Genomic DNA, 24832 nt, shown 5'->3' with positions numbered 1-24832 from the left:
ATATTATGACCCTTTCCTATGTGATGTGTGCATTGTATGTTTGGAAAGGAAGTTTTTATTTTTCTACAAGACTTTGGCATTATGCCATTTTGCTGTTAAACCATTCCATCAGGTATGCAACTCCTCAAAGACAGTAATTCATGCCATGCCGTGTTAACGTTTACGAGCAACTGGTTAAACAAGAAGTTTATGTCTAAACGACAGAATTCACCACCGAACCACTACAAGTATAAATGAACAAACAAGTGTTTGTTTCAAGCGAAAATCAAGAAGCTAAAGCCTTTCACAGAAGAAACCACCACCTTTACTGCATGAATTTTGTGATTGCTGTCATTGTAAGGCCACTGCACAATGCCTTATCTGTCTCTTCCCCTTTCTGAGATGACTAGGCATTAGAATTTGAAGTACCGGTACAGTGTACTCATGTAGCAGTGAAAAGTGGTTTGAATAGTTGTTTTCCCCCACCTGCAAATTGAAGATGTGTTCTGCATTTGCCATTTTGATGACAGAAGGGGTTTCATCCAGCCATAACCAATGTATTGACACTGCAGTGTTCTGATACACATCCCCTTCATCAGTTTGTAATGGATGACTGCTCTATTGGAAAAATAAATGTTGTGCATGATGGTGTCAGCTATTGTGCGCATATCATCAAAACAAACAGGTGCACCTTGTACATAATTTCGTACTGCGTGTGTATCGGGTAACTGTTGTCCCCAATACTGTATGCCTGTCGTCATTAGAGTTGAATGTCATATCTTTACTTCCATTCACTTGTGGACATGTCACAGTGTACAATGTAATGTTGACAGTCATTAATTGTATGCTCCTAGCTCAGTCCCATGTATCCAGTTTTGTGTTATGCATTCAAGATTTCAAACCCATGTCAGCATTGCATGGAGTATGTTACTGCCACTTAATTTCAGAGGGAGATATGATCACAATGGACACTTGTCCTTCCTTTGGTGCAGGTTGCATTTGTTTACATCTTCCCAGAGATCTGTTTGCCACTTTATTGGAGTATTATATCCTTGTGTGCTGATGTCTTCAAATCTGTGGATAAAGACCAAATAATGAGCTATTAAATTCTTCTTTTTTCTAAACAAGCATTTCGCTTTTTGAAATCCAGATAAGATGCATTACTGTAAAAGTGGAAATTTTCGCATATTTCGCGCAATGCGAAACTAGCGCAAAAATAAAAGCACGCGAATATTTTTGTTTGCCATATATCCCAGCAGTTGATGACTTGATTCCGTGGAATTAAAAACATGCGAAACTCTTCTTGCCCCACCGAGCGCGAAAAATTAGTCGTGCGAAAATATCCACTTTTACAGTAATCAGTTGCTGCTTTGTTAGGAGAGTTTTGCATTTTTATAAGCTTTCTGATGGTAAAGAATTTCAGTCTCATTTTCTTAAACATTTTGATATTTATAAGATTTGAAAACATCAAATTAAGACATATTACGTCTGATTTACCACATTCAATACATTGCCTCTCCATGATGTAAAATGCTTTAAGATCAACAGTGCTTGCAATGCATATATTTAATAATTTTCAACAGGGACTTCAAAGCTGATAGCAATTATCATACATCAAGAACCCTCGCTAATGACTTACAGCTGGACCTACATGTAGATCACATCTTTGCATGTACATGTTACATTCAAACTAATATCATACATGTTACATTCAAACTAATATCATAGGTTTTTGCATTGTCTAATCAATGTCTTCTATGCCTGCCTAATTTCAGACATCCTGATGTTTGCCATTTATAATACATGTAAAGATAATTAAAAACCAGACACAGACTTGTTTTCTATTCAGAAGTCAACACTGAACATCCTCTTGCTCATCGTAATAATGAAGCTGTCATTTCATCCATCCATTTCTAATTAATCTTGACTTGGCAGGGGTTTATAATCTCACAATATTAAAGCTATACAGTGTATTTACATTATCTCCTGGGCCACTGTAATAGAGCATGAGTAGTTAAAGATCCAATAATTTCCTGGACATAGCGCTTACTCTGTACACCACATTTTTTTTTTTGCTGTGTCTTTATTCTTTGCAAATTGCTCACGTTGACTATATTCCTAAATTATAAAATGTTACTTCAGAGACACAGTGCAGTGTACACCATCTCCAAGGTAGCAAGTTGCTGACTCTTCCCTTTAAAGGGAACAGACTTATTTCTTATTCCGTTGCTCAAGTTTCTCGATCGAAGTTTGTAGAGCGAAGTTTCTGGAGCGAAGTTGTTTTGCAAGTTATGACTTGTGAAATATGCGCTTGTGAAATATGGCATATGACCATTAAATGTAAAGCTCGTGAAATATGGCATTATACACAGAGTGGATTGTAAGACCATTTACATCTTGGCAATCCCGTGATGAGGCAACAGCATTGTACTCAATGCTTAGAAAAGCTAGTCGTATGTCCGTCTTGGGGATAGTTGTAGCATACTTTGAGAGTGCAGCAGAATGATTTAACTTTAATGGGAAGTTTGCTCAAGCATTGTATCATGATCAAGATCTTTTGGAATATTCATCTGCCAGGTCATTCTGAAAAATATCCGATGTACAGATTCTCTGTGAATACTCTGCATTTTCCGCCGCAAGCATATCAATTTTGTTCTTAGATTTTGAATTGATTCGATCTTAAAAATGCCAACGTCAGCTCTGGATGTTAATTGAGGCTTTCATTCATTTCCTGCTGAAGTCAAGTCAAGACACCACCTCCCCCATGGATTCCTAAAACTTATCACTTACAAATTCAAAGGTCCTTTTGAAACAATCTTACCCTTGTCACTTTTTACACTGATCTTTAAAGTCAACTTCAGCTCCCGATGTTAATGCAACTGTTCATTCATTACCTGCCAAAGTCAAGTCAAGACACCCTCCTCCCCCATGGAGTCCAAAAACCTATCACTTATGCAAAAGCTCTAAACAATCTTGTTGGTCACTTTTTACTCTTCTGTCGTCCAGATGATGATGAGGAGGTGCTACCACCAGAAACCGACCGAAACGAGGTCCAGACGACACTGAGGCAGCTGACCAGTAAACTGGAGGACCTGAACACGTGCAATGATCTGATAGGAAAGCACGGGGCCGCACTGCAGAGAGCGCTCTCCGAGCTGGAGGTGACCGAGGAGCCAGCGCAGGCTACGTCCCGCCTGAAAGGCATCAGCGAGCGAGCGACGCTGTTCAGAATAACATCCAACGCCATGATTAACGTAAGTCGGCTCGCCACTTGTGTGTGTTCTCTACAGGTGTCAAAACATTACTAGTTAAACAGTAAAAACAAAAGGAAGAGATGGGGTTAGGTGGATTGCGGAATGTAATACGAAAACGTTGAGTAAGCAAAATTTTTTTGGAGGAGGTGTGTGAGGGAAAGACGATGAAAACAAAAAAACAACAAAAACAAACTTAGAAAAATTGAATAGTGCCATGAATTATTACAAGCCAGAGATAACTTTTCAGTAGCTCTTGGCCAGTTGGCAGTTAGATAGACTTACCCTGAGGTGACTAGAACCAGTTTCATTACCTTTCAAAATATCAGTAGTATGGAAAAGGTGATATCAATTCTTTGAAAATCTCAATCAGTTGCATTCTTTCGTATCCGGGCAATTACCCCCAGAGGGAAATTACCCATAGGCTAAATACTGGTTAGTGGTAAGGTTAGAGTAAAGATTAGGGTTAGGGTTAGGAGTTTGAGTTAGGGTTAGGATTAGGTTCAGGATTAGGATTAGGGCCAAGGGAAGGGTCCGGGGTAATTGCCCAGGGGGTAATTGCCCTAGACCGGTATACATACAAACCATTACAACACTTTGACAAGACATTTTATGTGAAATGAATGACAGTCCATTTTTTTTTTTCATAAGTGATAACAATATTTATTATTTGGATTGCAGAAAAGAAGTATATGCTTTATAGATTGTAGAGAAAATTATCTGTTGGCTTTGTTGTATTCAGCCCATGTTCATTACCAGCATGAGTGCTGAGACAATCTTGACTCCTGTGAAGCTGTTATGGTGCGTTATGCCTCCAAAACCCAATTGCTCTGAGAATGGCTGTCTGTCTGCTGCCCTCTGTTGGTGGATGATCTTCAATCCATGTCTTGTTTGCAGCACTTGCTTGTTTGCAGAGTTCATATATGTCATTGTAAATTCCCTTTGCTGAATATTCTATATCATATAGCTCAGCACCTTCCAATTAACCTCTTCTCATTCAAGTAAAAAAAAAAATGCTGTGTGTCGATACATTGAGAAAGTTATTCAATAAAAAAGAAATGATGTATGATATTCTTTACTGCTACAGTTTGTGGTCTGGGTTTATACGCTGCAGATACCATCCTCCTCAGGCAAATATTATGCGTGATTTATTGCTCAGGCCTTGCCTTCTTTCTTTGTGTGATTAGCTTTAAGAATTGATAGAATTAATCACTAATAATATGCATATCAAAGATAAAAAAGGGACCTTTTGTTTTAATATTATTAGTGCATATCATGTTCCAAATAAATGGATTCTCCTTCATAACGACACTGTATTAAAACTGTGAAAACATAAATTCATGTTCTTTCATTTTCTCGGGGAGGTATTTATAATCTATTAAATGATACTCACAATGCAGATTAGCACTTTCTTTTTACCCTTTACCATTTTCAACCTTGCAACATTTGCTCTTTGTAAGCCTAATATTTTCCATTCCCTCTACACGTACCAGTCCCCGTTTGAGGCCCTCATTCATTACAAAGTACTTCAGTAATATCATCGGTCGTAAACAAGGACGTCAACAGAATAATAGAGCAGTAGAGTATACATGATTTCTGAATTGTATCAACGTGGTTGCTGTCTATATCCTGGCTCGCTTTGATTTGTTCTGTTCAGCAGTGTTTTTGTTTGTCATCCCGTCTCCTTGCTCACTTCCTGTTGTTGTGTCCTTCTGTTTATCGTCCTTTCCCTTTATAGGTCTTCCTTTTTCCTTCGTAAATCCCTCTTTCCTCTCTCTATCTCTCTCTTTCCTTCTTCCCCTCTCTCCTGTGTTACATCTCTTGTTCTTTTCTATAAGATGTAATCTCTCTTTCGCTAACTGTAAAGTGAGAAATTTTCATGGCATATATATTTATATATATATTTTTTGATAATATATATATTTTTAATAATAATTTTTAGCTCACCTGAGCCAAAGGCTCAAGTGAGCTATTGCGATCGCCCTTCGTCCGGCGTCCGTCGTGCGTCGTGCGTCGTGCGTCGTGCGTCGTGCGTCGTCCGTCGTCCGTCGTCCGTCGTCCGTCGTGCGTCGTGCGTAAACTTTTTACATTTTCATCTTCTTCTTGAAAACCCCAAGACCGATTTTCATCAAACTTGGCAGGTAGCATCCCTAGGGGGTTAGGAACTCAATTTGTTAAAATGGGCACCATGCCCCACCCAGGGGGCCCCCAGGGGGGCCCAAACCCCCCAAAATTAAGGAATCTGTAAAAATCTTCTTCTCTAGAACCAGAAGTGATAGAGCTAAGTTAATACTATGAGTTAGTACATTGATGACTATAGTTTCAAGTTTGTTCATGGCAGAATCAGGGGTGCCCCCCTTGGGACCCAGGGGAGGGGGGTGGGGAAGGGTTCTAATGGGGCCTAAATTGTACATTTTCATCTTCTTCTTGAGAACCCCATGACCCATTTTCACCAAACTTGGCAGGTAGCATCCCTAGGGGGTTAGGAACTCAATTTGTTAAAATGGGCACCATGCCCCACCCAGGGGGCCCCCAGGGGGCCCAAACCCCCCCCCAAAATTAAGGAATCCGCAAAAATCTTCTTCTCTAGAACCAGAAGTGATAGAGCTAAGTTGATACTATGAGTTAGTACATTGATGACTGTAGTTTCAAGTTTGTTCATGGCAGAATCAGGGGTGCCCCCCTTGGGACCCAGGGGAGGGGGTGAGGAGGGGTCCTTATGGGGCCTAAATTGTACATTTTTATCTTCTTCTTGAGAACCTCATGACCCATTTTCACCAAACTTGGCAGGTAGCATCCCTAGGGGGTTAGGATCTCAATTTGTTAAAATGGGCACCATGCCCCACCCAGGGGGCCCCCAGGGGGCCCCCAGGGGTCCCAAACCCCCCAAATGAAGGAATCTTTATAAATCTTCTCTAGAATCAGAAGTTATAGAGCTGAGATAATACTATGAGTGAGTGCATTAATGACTGTAGTTTCAAGTTTGTTCATAGGAGATCCAGGGGTGCCCCTCTTGGGTGGGGGGGGGGGGGGGGGGTGGTTGGAAGGGTCCAAATGGGGGCCTGAATTGTACATTTTCATCTTCCTCCTGAAAACCTCATGATGGATTTTTGTCAAACTTGGCAGGTAGCATCCCTAGGGGGTCAGGATCTCAATTTATCAAAATGGGCACCATGCCCCACCCAGAGGGCCCCGGGGGCCCCAATCCCCCCAAATTAAGGAATCTTAAAAAAATTGGGCCCTTATTGTACATTTTCATCTTCTACTTGAGAATGCCTGGTCAAATTTTGGTAGAGCTGTAAATAATTAAGATTAGTGACTGCGTGAAAGGTGAACTTGCGATACTCAGGTGAGCGCTAGACCCGCGGGTCTCTTGTTTTTTTTAAATTGGAGCCAACTGCCTTTTTCGTGGCATGAAATTTTCCCAAATTGCCACTGGCATTTAATGCATAGTGTAGACATGAACTTTTGCGCGCATTTCAATTTCATTAATTTTAGCTCTAGTTCAAATTCAAGTTCAAGTTCAAATTTATTTCATATTTCCATTTCTCAATGATGACATTACAAAATTATTGACAACAAAACAAGAATATTAAATATATACAATCATGTCTTTTGATTCTAGAAGAAAAGAGAAAGAAAATATACTTGACACAAATGTACAAGGTCATATCGTGTGAAAATGTCACTAGTAAGTATAAGAAATATGGTGGGGCCTACAAAAAAGCTTTAAAGCTTGTAAAACTGTAGGTTCCCAAGTTCATAGGCATATAATTTTACACGGAGAACGGATATGTTTGTCTTGACCAACTAAAATTACACAAGTACAAAAAATCAATGAGTAATAAACTAATGAACCACATAGATATCGCACAAACCAGACTGCACACAAATCTCGCAGTGTTTGAATAACAAAAATGCTATACAGTTGTATTATTAAAAGATGTATCGGTACCATGAAATAACTTGAATGACTTGGTGCTGCGGTCAAGGACAAAAGACTGGGAGCATAAAAGGGTTGCTAAAAACTTGGTAATGTGTATCCACTAAGTAATAACTGTTTTAATTTGCGTTTGAAGGTGAATAAAGATAAGGAAGAAGTGATATCTAGAAGGAGATCATTCCAATATCTGGGTCCAGTAAATATAATTGTTTTCTTTGCAAAAATAGTGCGAGTACGGGGAAGGTGATAGGAGTCACTCTGGCAAGTGGGGTAACAGTGGATAGAATGATTCCTTTTGAACATGTGGATAAAAACAGATGGTAATTCATTAGTTGTTAGTTTATACATGAAAATTCCGAGATTGTAATAAAATAGGTCTTGAATTTTCAGAATTCTGTTTTGATGGAAAAAACAATTTGTATGGGCAAAATATCCGGCGTGGTTTATGATTCTTATTGCATGCTTTTTAATACGGAGAAGGGAATCTAGTAATGAGTGAATTGCATTTCCCCATGCCAAAATTCCATAATTAAAGTGTGGAGATATTAAACAAGAATATATACTCTGCAAAATATGAACAGGAAAGAAATGTTTGAGCTTATTCAAGATTCCAATATTTCTGGACAAAATGTTACTTACAAAATTAATATGAGTTTTCCAGGATAATTCTTGGTCAATCCAAAGCCCTAAAAACTTTGTATTATTAACCTGCTTTAAACATAAATCATTTATTTTGATATCATATGGAACAACATTCAAGGAATTACTGAATACCATATAATGAGTTTTTTCTATGTTCAAAGATAATTTGTTCACATAAATCCAGGATTGCACAGACCTGAGCTCAGTATTCATCATATTTATTAATGCATTAGGGTCTCGATGTGAAAAAAACAAGCTTGTGTCATCGGCGAAACAGATAAATGACAAAATTTGCGATGATTTTGGAAGATCGTTTATGTATAAGATAAATAAAAGTGGGCCCAAGAGGGAGCCCTGCGGGACTCCACATGAAATAGGCTTTAATTGCGAATCATGGCTATTGATATTAACAAATTGCTTTCTTTCTGTTAAATAACTCTTAAACCATTCTAAGGGGGTCCCGCGGATTCCATAGTGACACAATTTATAAAACAAGATTTCGTGATCTATCGTGTCGAAAGCTTTAGAAAAATCAAGAAAAACTCCAATTGTATGTTCAAAACTATCTATAGCATGAGCTACCTTGTCTATAAAAGTAAGTAAAGCATGGGTTGTGTTGTAATGTTTTCTAAAACCAAACTGAGAATCTGACAGAATGTTATGATTTGTGAGAAATTTTAATAATCGTGTATAAACCACCCTTTCAAGAATTTCAGAGATTGAAGTCAACAAAGAAATTGGTCGGTAATTATTCACCAAATCTTTCTTCTTCTTTCATGAAATTCACAAAATGCTCTCATGAAATTCACAAAAGCTCTCATGAAATTCACAAAATATAAATGCTCACAATAATGTCTGGTATTACAGTATGTACTTCCTTCGTGCAGTTGGATCTACATGATACACTCTTGTCATTATCGTATCACAGTTATGATACTGATGTTTCAAATGTTTCGAGGAAATGACGATGGGTATTATCTTCACATGGTGTCAATATCCTAAAAGCAATTGCCAAAATAATTCCAGCAGCAGTTTGATCAAACTTAATTATTCATAGACCAAGTGCTATTCCTAAGCCAAAGCACTGCCTGAGAGGTCTCAGGATTTGTGAGCCATCGTGTGGATAAACTAAGAATTCTTGAAAAAAAAAAAATTGATGATTACCTTATTTTAATATGTCATGAGGGGTTGGGTAGGGAGATTTGCCCCAGCATTATGTGGTGCTTGTTTTAGTTGTCATGTGAGTATAGATTATAGCTTTTTTTCAATGCAAAGCTTCAATTGTAGGAATTATGTTTCATTGTGAAATCATGCAGTGTTGATCAAAACAAGATGACATCTTTATACAAAGCTTAGAATGTAAGAATTATGTTTCAATGTAAAATCCTGCAGTCTTTAACTAGATGGCATTATCACTGGGTTTTGTGCAAACCATTAACAGACTTTAAATGGATGTTGTTCTCGGGAAAAAAAAAGAACTTTTGTAGCCCATCATCTTCAGATTCATAAACATTATTTATGTTATTGATGTACATGTAAAAAGGCATGAACCCAGTACTAATACAGATAGCAACAACCTCTTTGTTTCCTCATAGCAAAGAGCGGCATAATTCCCAAAGGCACAGTGTCATACAGGACATCTGATTTGCCAGTGTTGCTCTAAAAGTTGTTGTTTTTGCGACAGTTTCATTTTTGCAAATTCTGCAAAGCGCTTGTGGCTCTCGACAATTTAACGAATATTGCCACCTGATCATAATTGCATAGAATTTATGGATTGACATTAGTGCACTTTCGATAGTCTCAGTGTCAAATTGCAAGAATGTCTGTGACCTCCACATTTGCAAAAATTTCAGTATGCGAAAATTGAATAAGAGCTTTTTTAGCATACTATCAAAAATTTATGTGGAAGAGATCAGCTAAATTACAGGATAAATAATGCATGCAAGATAGTAACGTCCGTGGCGCTGCGAGATGTTTCGATCACCGATTTCATGCAAACGCTGATTTGGATTGCCACCGTATTCTGGCAGTGATGTCAAATTTATGCTATTCATTGAAAGTGGGCAGCAGCCTGCAGTAGTTATAGATGGTATCAGGAAGAGAGAGAGAAGAGAAAGTTAGATTGGTATAAAAGGCAGAAGCCTCACACAGACATGTATAATGAGGTAAAGACTGGAAGGAAATAAAGGGAGAAAGAGATAGATGGATAGATATATATAGAAGGAGAGATGGAGAGAGAGAGTGTGAGAGAGGGAGAGATGATGTGAGTATGGTGGAAATCTGATGCTTTGCTCATTTTGTCCTCAAATCTCAAGATATCAAACTGTGACCAGCAAGGGGGCCCCCTGGAAAGCACTGGGGGTTCCTTTCTTGTTTTTAGCCTGATCAAATAAACAGTTATGAGATGCGGGAGAAGATGGGTTAGAGAGGGGTCATCGTTCCTCTGATCTCAATATCAGGAACCACTTTCTCCCGGCATGTTGCGATTGCTTGAGCGAAAACTGAGAACTGTCCGCGGCAGAATGAAGGCGCTACTTTAGTTAATCGCGTGTACAGATGAAGCCATGCAATGACATGTTAATATCATCTGTAGATAAACTATGGATGCAGGACTTTGTAAAATGAGTGGACTATTATTGCTTTGGAGCTGCATATGTTCATGGTATCCATCTTGCCTCTCTGGCCCATCCAAATCTTAGTGAATGTTGATTTCACCATCTCAATTTGATTTGATATTTAATCAGCAGAATATTGTCTAGAGTGAGTACAATGACAGTGTTGGAAAAATAAACATTCTGTCTAGATTGAAAAAAAAAGGAATGGTGAAAAACACTTATGCTCAAATTGAAAAAAGTGAGAAACAAATGTAAAAAAAAAGATCTATTGGAATGTGTGATTAATTGTGTACGAGGCCGCGATTTGAACTTGGAATGATACAGAGGGTTTTGTTTGTCTATGTTATTGTTGGTGGTGGTATTAGTGTTATTGTTTGTCGTGTCAGTCAGCAAAAGGGCATCCAGCTATAGCAGTGGATAGGAGATAGCTATCACTGTCATAGCGAGATGTTCACACATGATGATGGGCTCCCTAAGCAAAGCAGACGCGTGCGCCTTAAATATTCATGGCGGCTTTTGACGGGGCCTATTAATTACAACACTGATAACCACTCGCTGGGAGTAGGCAGACTGTACAGAATGTACATGGGGTACCCTAGAAGGGTGGAGGATTAAAAGGGGGAAATGCAAAAATATGATGGCTGGCGAGTCGATGTGTCAGCAAGGGGAATTATCGAATCCGTGAAATGCATACATTGCAATAAAGAGTTTCGTATGTGTATCAGAAGAAAAGGTTCCTATTGAAACCATAAGTACGGCATTGGACAGCATTAAGAAAAACACTTTGTTATACATTGTAGGCATGTAATGAATGTCATGTCTTTTCTGTTGTGAAATTGATGGGTCGGATTGAATAAAACTGGTTTGTGTGATACAAGCAATACATATCAGATCCTTTGGGAAATACATACAAAATTAACTAAGCAGTTTTTGTGTAAACTTGGAGTTAACTAGCTAGGCTTTGTGACTTTGTTCTATCATATGAGGAATGAATATGTAGAATAGAAGTGCATGGAATTTGCTACAATATATAACCACCATGCAGCAAGGATCAAAATGAAAAATATGCTGCGTACTGCAGGTTTAGGTTACAAACCTGGTTGCATGGCTGTACACACGAGTTAATGTAAGTAACCTACTTTTAGCACAAAGTGATAGAAGTGCTTGAATGCAAATTTTTCTTTGTTATTGAAGCAGTGCCTCTACTGTTCTAGCTAGAAGAAAGTGCACACATGAACATACACCTAGGTGTGATAACATTTGGATTGGTTGCACAACGGAGCAACAGAGTCAAGCATGAATATACGTACACATCGTTTCTTTATCATAAAACCACCTCCCTGCTGTCACTTTATATGGATATGATATTTTATGGGAATGACCTTAGATTCTATCATTATTTTTTTTTTTTGATAGATAATATTGTCAATACTGTGCCATCAGATTGCTTTCTTTGTCTGTCAGTAAGGTGATTGGGCAAGCCATGTTATTTCAAGGCAAAATAATGACTTTTGTCAGATTACTAAGCATGTGCAGACAAAGATTGTGCATACAGCTGTACATGTACTTTGTTGAATAATCCTGTTTGCAGGTAGAAAACATTTACAAATTTTAAGAATTAATTGTAATAGAATTATGTGTAAATGATGATGGAAATATTACCATACTGCATGATAGTGCATGAGATAAGATGGGTAGAGTGGTGGAAGCAGTAGCAGTTCATTACCTGAAGATTTGAAGAAATGTTGTTTAATGTTATACTTTACCCTGTACAGCTGTATGCCTTCCAGAAAGATACTACAAGGTACCATAAAAGTGGAACTTTTTGTGCATTGTATGTGATGTAAAACAAGCTAAGAAAAATTTAAAAAATAAGCACTCAGAATTTGTACTTCTTATATGTTGTACTAGATTCTATATTTTGATTCTGCAGACTTAAAGCACATGAATTTCATCTCTCTCAGCTTAGTGCAAAAAAAATCACTCGCCGTAAAAATTCCACTTTTTATTACAGTAGATGTTGGATGGTGTACCAAATTGTATGTGATTGGCAAGCAATGCGTAGCCACAAATATGATATACTCTTAAGACATCAGTATGCCACACAGTTGCTTTGAAAGTGTCAGATGAGGGCTTGTTCTGTCATCAAGAGTTTAGGAGGGAATGTGGTACATAAAGAGATAGGATTTCAAATTTTGATATTTTGGTGGGAATCGGGACGTGACAGTGATGGATTTACTGTTTTGAAGTCAGTGAAGGGGAAGTCACTTCATGCTTGTGCGCGTGTAACAAGCAAGTTGATTTTGACCGGGAAGTATGGTGAGAGATGGAGAGTGAGGGAGAGATAAATGTGTTTTGATCCAGATATGTGTACATACAAGGCATGTAGGTGCCATGACTGGATAACCCCTCTCTTTGTTTGAGGTGACAGCAAAGACTTACACATATTTTGAGAACACACGGATGGAATGATCCTGTTTTAATGCATCATTTAAACAGATGCCGATCTTGTAGGAATACTCTGTTACTTGTTCAGAGAACCATCTCTTATCCTTTTGGGGCAGCATGTAACATGTCCTTTAGAATGATGTTGAATGCTTGGCTCTCCAGATGTCTTGGTTTGTTCATGTGAATGATTGAAGATGTACACAACTTACTCTGATGTCTTTGTGTCATATTCAGGATTTTCAATCACTTGTTACACTTCGATGTTTGTATCGGTTTGACAAATTGCAGAGCCACTCTGCACTCGTTTCAAATCAGCGATCCCGAAAAAGATGGATGTGTCCGTGTATAGGTAGGTCTGCATCCTGTCTCCTCGTCTGAGATCTAGCGAGTTAACTTGCAGAGTGTCAAATGTGGCCTGCAGCAAAAACAGCGCATCTTCTGCGGTGTTGAGGCATCTGAGTGCGTAAGAGCGGCACCCCCTGCTCAGAGCGTGCATCGTAAATGAGACTCTTTGGTGTGAATAAGCCGTGTCTGCAAGTAATGCTCTCTCTCTCTCTCCCGAGGGCGTAACACATTTGGCAGCTCTGTGAGGGAGAGCGATATATATACAGTGATATGTAGGGCGATACATATCATACGTGGCAATGTGCACGACGATGTATGGATTCTTGTAAATGTATGATACGTACAATGTGAAAATATATCTGGAGAATGTGTGAATGGAAAGAGAGAACGAATGAGTGATGGAAAGGACATTGGAAAAGGGATGGAGGGATGGAGAGATGGCTGGATTCTAAAAGAAGTACAGTTATAGAGATGAAAAGACGAAAGAAAGATAGAGACACATGTTTAAACATGAGGGGAGGAACAGATGCAGTAGATAGATGCTGAGAGTGAATTGCAAAGAGCATAAATGCATGATTGAGTCAGCGCCATTATTTGACTAGCGGCGTTGGGCTTTATCTGTATTTTTTGTCTAATCATAGTCGTCTGAACTGATATGTGTAGTTACTGTAATTTGTTTAGTGTGTATAGAACAAATTGGAACTGTATTTCGAAATGTCATCATTTTGCAACAACTACACTATTTTAGGGAGTTAAGGGTATAGATCAGAAGAAGCATCCAGAAGGGGTACAGATGTTTTCAAACAGGGTGAATCATTTCAAAAAGGAAAAATCCTGACCTTTTAGTGAGAAGAACCCTCATTGTTGAGGAATATTACATGGTGTGCACTCTAGGCAGATGTCACACCTTGATTTGCCCATTCATTCTCCTTCATGAATACTGTTTGTATTCTTTTTTTCAAAAGCAAATGCAATGCATGGAGAATACGAAAAGAAAAAGAAAAAAAAATGTGACAGACATTTTCCTCCCCATAAAAGACCTCTCGCCAGGACACAATACACTCCTCCACACAAATACACACACGCACACACTTGTAGAAACTATACACTCATGTCCATGTATAGTGTTTAGTGGTCATGTGCATACACACTTTATACATGCTCACTGAACACTCCCTCTTTTTTTAGCCGCTCTCTCTCTCTCCATCACTCCCTAGAAGACCTATGCATCTCCTCTGGTCGCTCCTTTCTTCCGTCTGTCTCGAAAGCAAGCGAGTTTTCCCATTCACTGCAAAGCCACTAAGTTCATCCTCACCGTCATCTCCATTGTTGTTGCAAATCCGGCTTTCTCGGCGCTTTTGTTCGATGCACCAGCCCTTCTACTGTATGCTTGCTCCCACAGTGTGCACATTATCAAATGTCCATGTGGCTGTTCTAGAGCTCCCTCCGAGATGGGTAGCTACAATTGTAAGTGCCGGCTGATTTAGTTCATTCTGTCTGCCGTGGACACACGTGTGGAGCTCCAACAGTGTGCATGCTGTCTATGCCATTGCATCAACATTGGGAGTCACATTTGCGCCAGTATACGACATTCCTTTACAACACCATTGAGCTGTGTTTCTTTTAATAGGAATACATGCTACTATTTGAACTGGAAGATTAGTGGAAAACTCATTTTCTGCAGTCTCTAGTCTTGCCGACGAATTTGCTTGGAATTACACTTCAGGCATGAAACCACAATCTATCTACCGTCATCATTGATAGGATCTCATTTAAATGATCCATTTGCAGTTTATGTTAGTGGCAGGGTGTGCTAAGTTGTCTGTACACTGCTCTTGTCAGCTCTGATTCATCGATCGAGCCTGCAGCACCCTGTTTACACAAGTGAGCGACCAATGAACCTATCCCGTCAGTGCTCTTCCCAATTCGAGGCGGCAATAATTATTCATGTAAATTCCCTCTCGTGTGGATGTCTTTATGGATTAGCAATGAACAAAACATACTGAAGAGTTCTGCAGGTGTGTTCAGACGAAAAATTCAACCAGTGATGTTTGTGTACATTGTGTGAGTAATGACTTTGGATTGATAGTACAGTGTAGATGCGATCACTTATGAGCAGGACACAAATTTTGCGTTGAACCACTCAAGTCAGTTCGAAGGAATTCAGATCTGCCAAAACATCCGTCCCATGATTTGCCTCTGAAGTGTAAGGTCAGAGCATGCATGCCAGCAGAAAATCTCATTGTGTGAGGGGAATTTAGACCAAAGGATATCTTGCAAGATCGCTACGTCCATGTTGAGAGATAGAGAAAGGAAGCTGTATCAAAAAACTCTCTTTCCAGCGGTGGGATTGTGTGTTTCCCCTTTACTCACGAAGACTACATTGAGTGAGCCCTGCCTTCTGTGAACTGTGTGTGTGTGTGTGTGTGCAGGGAGGAATTAGTTTGCCCTGCTCCGGTCACAGAAGCCGTGCGCATTATTTTCCGAATTGTCGGCATCGGGCGCCAGAAAAAGAGCTGCCCCCCTTCTTGAGGCAAATGCATACGTCTTCCGTCCCCGAAGCCGCTGTTTACACATCTTATGAAGACAGCACTCTGCTCTCGCGCTACAAACGGTAGTTGAATGGATTTGTAAATACGCCGCTACTGGATTCTCTCTGAAAGATTAATCACATTCTGTGCTAAGCTGGTAAGTAGTATGTTTCTGTGTGTGATAATTTTGCAGTATGTCTTACAAAATGCGTCTCAGATCGTTTCATTCTTTAAATACTACTGTATTGTGTTTGAACAAGTATGCATGTGTAGTCTATGTGTATGTGTATGTACAAGTGTATATATGTGTTATGTGTATGTGTATGTGTATGTGTATATGTATATTAAGTATGTGTATGTTGTGTGTGTATGTGTGTGGTGTAGTCTGTTTTGCATCAATATTTGTTCTTCCAAAAATTGGTGTTTGCTCTAGTCAATCAAAATCTTCAAGACAATGCACCAGGAATGTTGATCTTTAGTATCATTGTGAGATACATAAGCCAGCAATTCAGTTGCCATAATTTCTGAAGTGGAGTTTATTAGTTTATTAGTTTATTAGCACCATCTTAAAACTTCAAAGGGCAAGAAGTCTATTACTGCACATCATCTGTCTGGGGATAATGAACTGTGGATAGTGTACAAAAAATTCCTGTCAATACCTATGATGTGCAAACTCTGTATCTTCTGAAGCAACTAAGTACTAGGCGGAAGATATGAAATCAATTTGGTTTGACACTCTTATGTATTAGCTTTCAGGACAAACCAGCATAGGATATTATTGATGAAAGATACTTAAAAATCATAGCAACCTACAATGTTCTTGTTTTATGAGTGAAATTGGATGAAAGCAGTGAGTAACCAAATAATCTAGGTCAGTCCAGTGAGTCATCAAAGAAAACAAAAAATATAACCTATTTCAACCATAAGGTTCTGGTGTCACTGGTATCTCATTCCTCACATATCAAAAAGATCCACGATCTTTTTTCCCTTCTTCTTGAAGGATGTGACTTTCTTGTCTTGAATGAGTCATGGAAACATAATATTCTTGCATATCTTGGGCAGATCTGAAGAAGAAAAAAAAAGAATGTTTTTCTTTCATGTACAGTAAGCAAGGATCAAGACTTTTTTTTTCCTTCCCAAAATAGACACAGAGATTTCTGCAAATGATGTTGATGTCATTCAGTAGCATAATTCAATGTTTGGAGACCTGCATTAGTCACTTTTCATCATACAGAAAAAAAACAACAATAACCAGTGATTGCCATCTCAAATGCAAGCATTATAGAGTATCAAGTTTTTATCAGGTGGCAGGACTTGCGTATCGACAAGATTTAGTGCATCAGCTGAATATGCAGTAGTACCGATCACGACAGTTGTGAATGGGCGATGCTCCAATCTTTGACACCATTTTTAATGTGCAACCCATCTTCTAATTGTATTTCTGTGCTTTTGTGTATTATTTGATGACATAGAAATATACAGTGCTGTCCAGGTGCCTCATGATCCCCTTTATTGGTTCTGCAGATTCACCTGTGTTTCTTGTGACGCCTTTAGCGCATCTCCGCCATGATATTGGATTGTCCCTGTAAGGTTTTGAGGTAAATCCATTACAGGTGGGAATGGCTGTGAGATGGCTGTGCAGGTAATGTGGGATTACAGCATTTTAGGCCATGATAACTGGCTTACGGTACTGAGATTGTGACTCCATAATCAGATCAAGGGAGATTTTTTTTTCTATTTTTTTTTTTTGGGGGGGGGGCATAGGGGCAAATTGAGCGAGTGAGTACCCTCAGTTAAATTTTGCGACACTTCAGTAAGATGGAGGTCACCGTTCAATCCTTGTGTGAAACAAACAGTGACATGTGCTCCTGTAAGAGGAACAAGATGGCATAAAATGGAGTTTTGTGGGGAGGGGAGGGGGAGGGGAAAAGAGTCGTCTTTAAATATTGACTGAAGGGATACGGCAGGCTGTGTTTTGTGGGATTCACTCTCTTGAGGTTGTCTCAGTATCATGTGACTGGCATCATCCGGGCAGAGTGTAGAAAACGCTGCAGCCTGAAGTGGTTTAAATGAGGCATATTTCCTGCAGACATTGTGGCCATGGGCACCACACTCTTGTACTGCAGAATATTTTGTTTATTATGATTACGAGCTAGAACGTTGAGGGAGAATATGAATTCCAGAGAATCAGAAGAATTTATAATGTTCTGTTCATGTGACAGTTTCTTCCTCAACTGACATATTTTTTGTTTGTTTGTTTGTGTGAAATTGGTTAAAAAAGTCACAGACAATTTTTATAATTTCTGCAAATTGACTCATAAAACTCAACAAGAAGTCAAGCGTGTAGCTCCCTCTCTTGTTTCTTTGGCCTAGATTTCCCTTTACACTGTATCTTAAAGGCGCATAATCCCGGTAGTGTAGAGGGCGCAGCTGATGATACTGCTGATCACCGTTTGCATTGATACGAAGATTGCCGAAGTTGAGCTGTCATCAAGAGTAAAGCGCGTAGGTGTTGCTAGGTAACATTGCCTTCGTTGTCTTCTCTGCGCATCACGCAGTCTGTACTTAATGCCAGGGTGCGTGCATATGTGCTTCTTATTATGACATCACAAAAGAAGTTTGCTAAAGCTGTTATCCCCCTAGCCAAATCATGAGCCGAACTGTGATCACAGCACTGACTACAGTGGATCGGACTTCTTCGGACTCGGGGAAATGAGCCAAAACGTAAGCGCTAATGAGGAGTCGATAGCGTAGGTCTCTGTAGGAAACTTGCGCTATGCGCCTGTGTACGCATTTTGACTAAACCACCGGGACCATGTGCCTTTAAACTACTGTATGCAGTGCTCAGTGCCGCAACATGTCTTGTTGCATGTTGTGTGCTTAGCTACCCTTTTGTCTTTACATGCATCAAGCGTATGTGTGGGGAATTCTTCTCTGAGGAGCTATTTACAGTAGTTTCACTTTCGTTTCTCACTCTCAAAATGGAAAGAAAACAATGAAAATGTGTGACGATGTTGTGTAGATGAAAACAAGGATGTTATTTCGAGGACCGAAGTTCAACAGTGAGGTCATCGACGTGTTGAATGTTTATAGTATTAGTAGAGAGGAGAAATCTGGGTACGTTGGCATAGATATATGTGAGTAGTTTTGCAGTACACATGATGTTTAAGCAAAGCTTTTGTTTTTGATACTCTGACGAATTCTCACTGTCTGCAAAATCTGTGAAATCAGCCACGTCATGAAACGTACAAAAGTTTCTACCCAGAATATGGTGTCATCGGCTGAAACCAAAAAAGGACCGATATACATGTGTGCAACTCTGTTTTGGGGAAACTGAGAGAGACTTGATGTATGAGCCTGATTACTTTGTATTACAAGTCAGATATCCTTCGCACAGGCTGTATAAGTGTTCCATACCGGACTTGTAACAAATGTGATGCCGGAATAATTCATCCTCGCATTGCAACTTTCACAGAACGTTCATCAAGTTTGCATCTCTGCCCAGGGCAAGCTTCAGTGGGTAGGTCATCATGCAATCTCGAACATGATTAGAATTATAGACTGTTGCTCATGCCCTCAAACCTAAAAAGCTGATATGCGTGGCACTCTAGCATGTCATGCATAGAGTAATTGTACTGTAGGTAAGAATGACTGATTATGCAGTTGATGTCCACAGCATGCGGCTGTCATGTACACATGAAAGCACATGAAAGTGAAAGCATGTTACTTCAGTCAACTGGAAAACGCAGTCTAACAATTCTCTTGCAAGTAAAATGCATCGAGTTGATGTATTACTTGTGATACCATGCTAGTATCCATTGCAGTGGTGTAATGTATTGTGCAGTGTAGTATAAGGGATGTAGATGATTTTGTGTATTTTCCACCTTCTCATTAGTGCCTGCACACTTTTAATGATGTTTATTGCCTGTAATGAAAGCCATCATCATTTTAATTGGACATAGCGTTGCCCCTCTGGGACGTATTTGTGCAAATAAGAGATGCAAAAATCTTCCCTAGTCTGTACGAGATAAAAAAGTCTACAGAATTACAAATTAGTGATCTGTTGCCACCACTGTTATAAAAAGGACGACATGGCCTATCGGGAAGATAGTGAGAATAACAAAGGCTTTTAGAATCTTAATGAGGGGGATCAGTCCTCTACGCCGAAGAAAATTTATCTGGTGTAAGATACTGCTGGAAAAAAAAAAAGAAACACCCTATTGATTTTTTGTCACAGTTAATTTAGAGAGAATGAAAAGTTTATTTTGCAGGGGAAATGTTTTCCTGGTCTTCACCAGAGTTAAAGATCTGCATGAAATGCGAGGAAAGAAAAAAAATGATGTGAAAATGCTATAACCACCCACTCCTTCCTGTTTTTGTCCGCGGAAAGAATTGACCTTTGGCAGGGGAGACCCAATTTAGTCACAATTCATCCAGCAGCACAGGGCAAGCTATCTATCGAGTTAGTGAAGTGTTATGACAAGCACGCAGGAGCTCGGAAATGGGAGCTGGTTGTTTGTTGTGTTGTAGAAGTATCTCATACTTTGTTTTTCCTTCTTTTTTTTTGCGCCCTGTCTCGAATCAGCATCACAGTTGACATTTTATAACGTCAGCGGACACTTTGCGTGTCGGGGATGTTAGCAATCTAGAATGAAGGAATGCTCCACGCGCGCATTTTTGTTTTGAGAAGATTTAACCCAATCACCCATGCTACTAGGAAAGAGGTGGTTACATTGTATCGGGTGGCTTGAGCGCAATTTGCGGACCGTGGTAGCATTCGGTATCCCGAGGTGGGATCGTCTCTCCTGCCCCTAATGTATGATGAGAGAAAACATTTGTACTGCCATGCATGTTGTACATTGTGATTCTTTACAAGTAGAAGGACATACACTCAGTGGGCCTCATATATCGCATTAAGACCCTTCTACCTCTCAAATGTAGACACGAGTGTAGATAGGGGCTAATTGTATTCTCCCAACCAAACATTGCAGGAAATTTCTTTACATTAGTTTAACAATTTTAATGATTTTCCATAACTTGTGAAAAAAAACAATAATACGTTAAATGGTCCGTTGATTACGAAGAAAAAAAAGTAGCATTGATGATTCACAATATGTTTCTGACAGGCATTACTAAATGACTAGAAATGTTGGAAATAATGCACAGTAATGGAAGGTAATGTAGGAAAATGACTCATGTGCACATTCATGTACTTCAAACTGAAGGCAATGCACTGGTGAACAGTTGTGTGTTTTTTTTTTGTCTTCCCCTTGAGCAACTCTCAAGATGATCACCAAATATACTCTTCTGTTGCATAAATCGTCTGAAAGGGGAGAATGAAAAGGTACCATGTGCTTTTCTAATGAGCCTCCTTTCATTCTCTGCTCAATTTTTGTGCGGAGGAGCCTTAAATAGATTAATTACTCATTACTGAATAAGGGAATTGTATGTTTACATGACAGAAAGTGTTGTACATGCAAGAAAATTATGAAAACAAAAACCATATCAAAACCAAATCAAAACCAAATCAAAACCAAACACTTAATCTACAAGCAAAACTCTCTAGAATTTGAGATGTCTTTCCCCTTTTGAGCCAAAAAAAAAGGAAAGAAAAAGTAAGGTTAGAATGTATAGCACCATTTTAATATATTTGATGTTAAGTATGTGTACATCAGTGTTCATACTTTATATTATTCACAGATCGTGTTTCACAGCAGATGTATCCCTTTTCTTTTCAATGAGACAAGTATGTCAACCCGTTGAAGACGAGTTGCGAGCATACTTGGGCAGATGCTTATGGGAAATGCGTGTTGTAGCAAAATCAGCCCGTCCTCAATGGGTTAAGATCATGTCTTGACACACACTGTGCATTTTTTTTTTGTCTAATGTTGCTCCTCATAGGCAGTGAACAAATTCATCTTCCTTGTGACCACCCCTTTTCATCTGCGTGCCATTGCACTTTAATCTATTATGTATTCGGGGGACATATTTCTGCAGTGCTCATGTAATTAGGCTCAAACACCGACTCAAGCGCTGCCGTAACAGCTCCCCCCACGCACACACTGCGCCAATCAATGGCTCGCAATTCCTCTCTGAGAAGGAGGGGGGGGGGGGCTGTGACACAGGAGGGGCAGCAAGTGTCGCTCCGTCCGGGCAGGGCTAAATCAATAAGCGGAGACGGCCGCAAGCAGCCGCTGCTACTGCGAGCGGATAACACATACACACACATGCACACACACAGAGAAGTACGCCTCACTATCTTCCTGGGATTTTTTTGCCGCATCCAACGCAACCATAGGTCGAGGTGAGTGGAGAGTGTGTGTGTGTGTGTGTGTGTGTGTGTGTGTGTGTGTGTGTGTGTGGGAGGGGGGAGGGGGAATGAAAATATACTGTTATGTGGGCTGCTTTGCTCTCATTTCTTTAAAAAAAAAACTTTGGATTTACTCATCAGCACTGCATGGGCAGAGAGAACAAAATATTTCTTGTTTTGGAGTGTGTTGTACGTGTGTGGGGGGTTTCATCTGTATGAGGTCATCCTGAGGTTGTCGGTAAGTTTTAGCCACAGCTGATGAATCTACATTGTATAAAAGAGCCAAGGAAGTGGTTTAATGCGTTACTCAGTCTCTTTAATCCACAGCTCATGTTGTGACGGAGAGTGGCTGCACATTTACGAGCAAAGTCTTGTCGCAGCTACATATGTATTTTCTTTCATTTCTTCATTCTTTCTTAATTCATTTTAACATATTCATTAATCCATCGATTCCATAGAAAGATACATTATGCTGTGTGCTTTTCTCACAACACAAAGGTATTGTCTGGGTGATTACCCGAGGATGTGGCGTGGAAAGTCGCTTGAATAATGTGCAGTACCCGGAAAATGAGTCAATATTCCACAGATGAAGGCTTCTGTGTAGCATGCTCAGTGATAACAAGTTGACATTTGACAATGAAATGTCTATATTTCAGCCCTTTTTGCCATACACCAGTGTAGCTTTATCAATCCTAACTCCTCTTTCAGTTCAGATAAAGCTTTATGACATGAATTCAGGATTGATCAAATTGACGTGTATCTGAAACTTCTGATATTCTGTGTATTTTTGAAAACGCCTGCTCAGTTTGTGCATCCCTCTGAATATCAAATTGAGACTGAAATTAAGATTGACTGCTTGTAGGATTAAGGATTGGATATTTGAAATGCATTCTGAGGTATCTGCACATGTACATGTATCTCTCAGACTATAGAGGAACTGTAGTCTGAAAGTTGTAGACAATTATTCCAGAATTTCTGTATTTTTTTTTTCTGTGCGTATGTGTGAGCAGATAGGCTTTCAGTATCTTTGAATGGATACTATTTGTCATGCTGTATAAAAAGAACAGATTACTCTTCACCCTGTGTTTCTCAAGATCAGCTATGGAGTAAAAGTCATCCCATGATTTTTTTTTTCCATTTCATGAATTTGTGATTTCAAAAAGTCGACAACACTACAGTCATTTTATTGCCTTCTCATATAAACTACATACTGTATATTTGTTTGACTGGACTCTGCAGCAAAAGTTGGAATTTCTGTCATATCTGTATGCTTAATGGAATTTACAACAGAAAATCGCTGAGCAGATTGCGATTATGAAAACACCTCTACAGAAAAGTAGATTGGATTTTACAATGGTTATAACAGTAAATAAGACAATGTGAACCATAAATTCACATTCATATTAATGGTATTGCATTTATGTTCAATATTATTATTATTGTTATCAGTATCATTATTATCATTACTATTATTAATGCTGGGTGTATTCTCTCTGAACATTAAAATGTAAAATGGAAATAGTTGAAAGTGTAGTTACATTAGGATACCATCTATTGATAAGCCACTGCTCAAATTTAATGCTGGCACCTTTGTGATGAATGCTGGGGGGGGGGGGGGGGAGATGTGCTGTACTGCTTGATCCCAAATGACAGATATCCTCATGCTAGCCACTTGTCATTACATGATACGACTTTTACTTCTGTATTTGGAGGCAGAGCCATGAGGGATTGCCATGTTGATATGTGTGCATTCTCAAAGGAGTCATCAATATTTCAAAGGAGTCATCGATATTTAAAAAACGGAATCAACAGGTGTGAGTTTTCTGTGGACTTTTGTCCACCGGTCTCTCTCGAAAGGTACATCCAGGCATTTTGTGTGAGCAGCACTCCATCAACACTGTGAATCAACGATGTGCATATTGCATGACACTCGATATCGTTTCGAACGCAGTCATGCTCCTGGAGAACAGATAATGATGAGGGGGGGGGGGGGAGATGAGGGGGGCATTATTGATTATCATGCAATATGCGGTCCGGGGGCCGTGACAAAAGGAGAGCAAGCTAAAAATATCTCCCCCTGCTGACGATTCTCTCGGTTTCCGTGTAAGCCTATAAGTGAATGATATCATCAGCATCACCCATGAGTGGTCAGCTTCGTGTTACGTTAGCAGGCTTTCCCCCCCCGAAGGGTCAATTATTTGTACAGTGAGCCAACCCTGTAGCAATTTCCCGCGATCGCTGGCTGATACAGATTTCTCCAAATATATCTCTTCGAAGAGCATACAAATTCTCAGAGTAGATCATCAGTTTTTCTTCATTCTCACTATTCACACAAGTCTGTGTCTATAATGCACGTATATATATACACACACACACACACACACTCTAATACTAACACATGCTGAGGATCACAAAATATGAATCAATTGTACTCCTTTAAAAATTGATTATGATGTGACTCTGATGACTTTTGTATTGATGCAAACAATCTCATATCCCTTTCCGTGTCGCAATGCTGTGTTAAATCGTGGTTCCTCGTCCTGTCAGCGCGCACAGCGTCCATCACACTTTGGAAAGTGATGCACTTTTTAATTTTCCTCGCTCCGCCCTTAATTAGCTTGATTAAAGGCACCCCTTGTGTCCTTGGCTGTTGTTGTTAGGAACAGACCATACACCCAGGCCTGCACTGTCCCATAATGAGCTCACCCCTGCATGACAGGCAGGCGGATGGTAACTGTCTCGAGGCAGAATGGGATATTGTCGGTGGT

General features: G+C 39.5%; 1 protein-coding gene across 3 annotated transcripts in view; it reads left to right on the top strand.

Moving 5' to 3' along the window:
- LOC139735178 (oxysterol-binding protein 1-like) overlaps positions 1 to 24832 on the top strand; it is a 113039-nt gene that overhangs the window by 43495 nt on the left and 44712 nt on the right. For all 3 annotated transcript variants that reach the window (XM_071645938.1, XM_071645937.1, XM_071645940.1), the window contains one exon: positions 2986 to 3233. In XM_071645938.1, the coding sequence (XP_071502039.1) occupies positions 2986 to 3233 (248 nt within the window). The remainder of the gene's footprint in view (positions 1 to 2985; positions 3234 to 24832) is intronic.

This window comes from Diadema antillarum, unplaced genomic scaffold, assembly GCF_040938485.1.
Source record: "Diadema antillarum isolate AM-2024a unplaced genomic scaffold, OU_Dant_1.0 seq00000565_RagTag, whole genome shotgun sequence".
NCBI classification, from domain to species: Eukaryota; Metazoa; Echinodermata; class Echinoidea; order Diadematoida; family Diadematidae; genus Diadema; species Diadema antillarum.
Note: the sequence above shows the minus strand (reverse complement) of the source record. Positions and strands in the feature narration are given on the sequence as shown.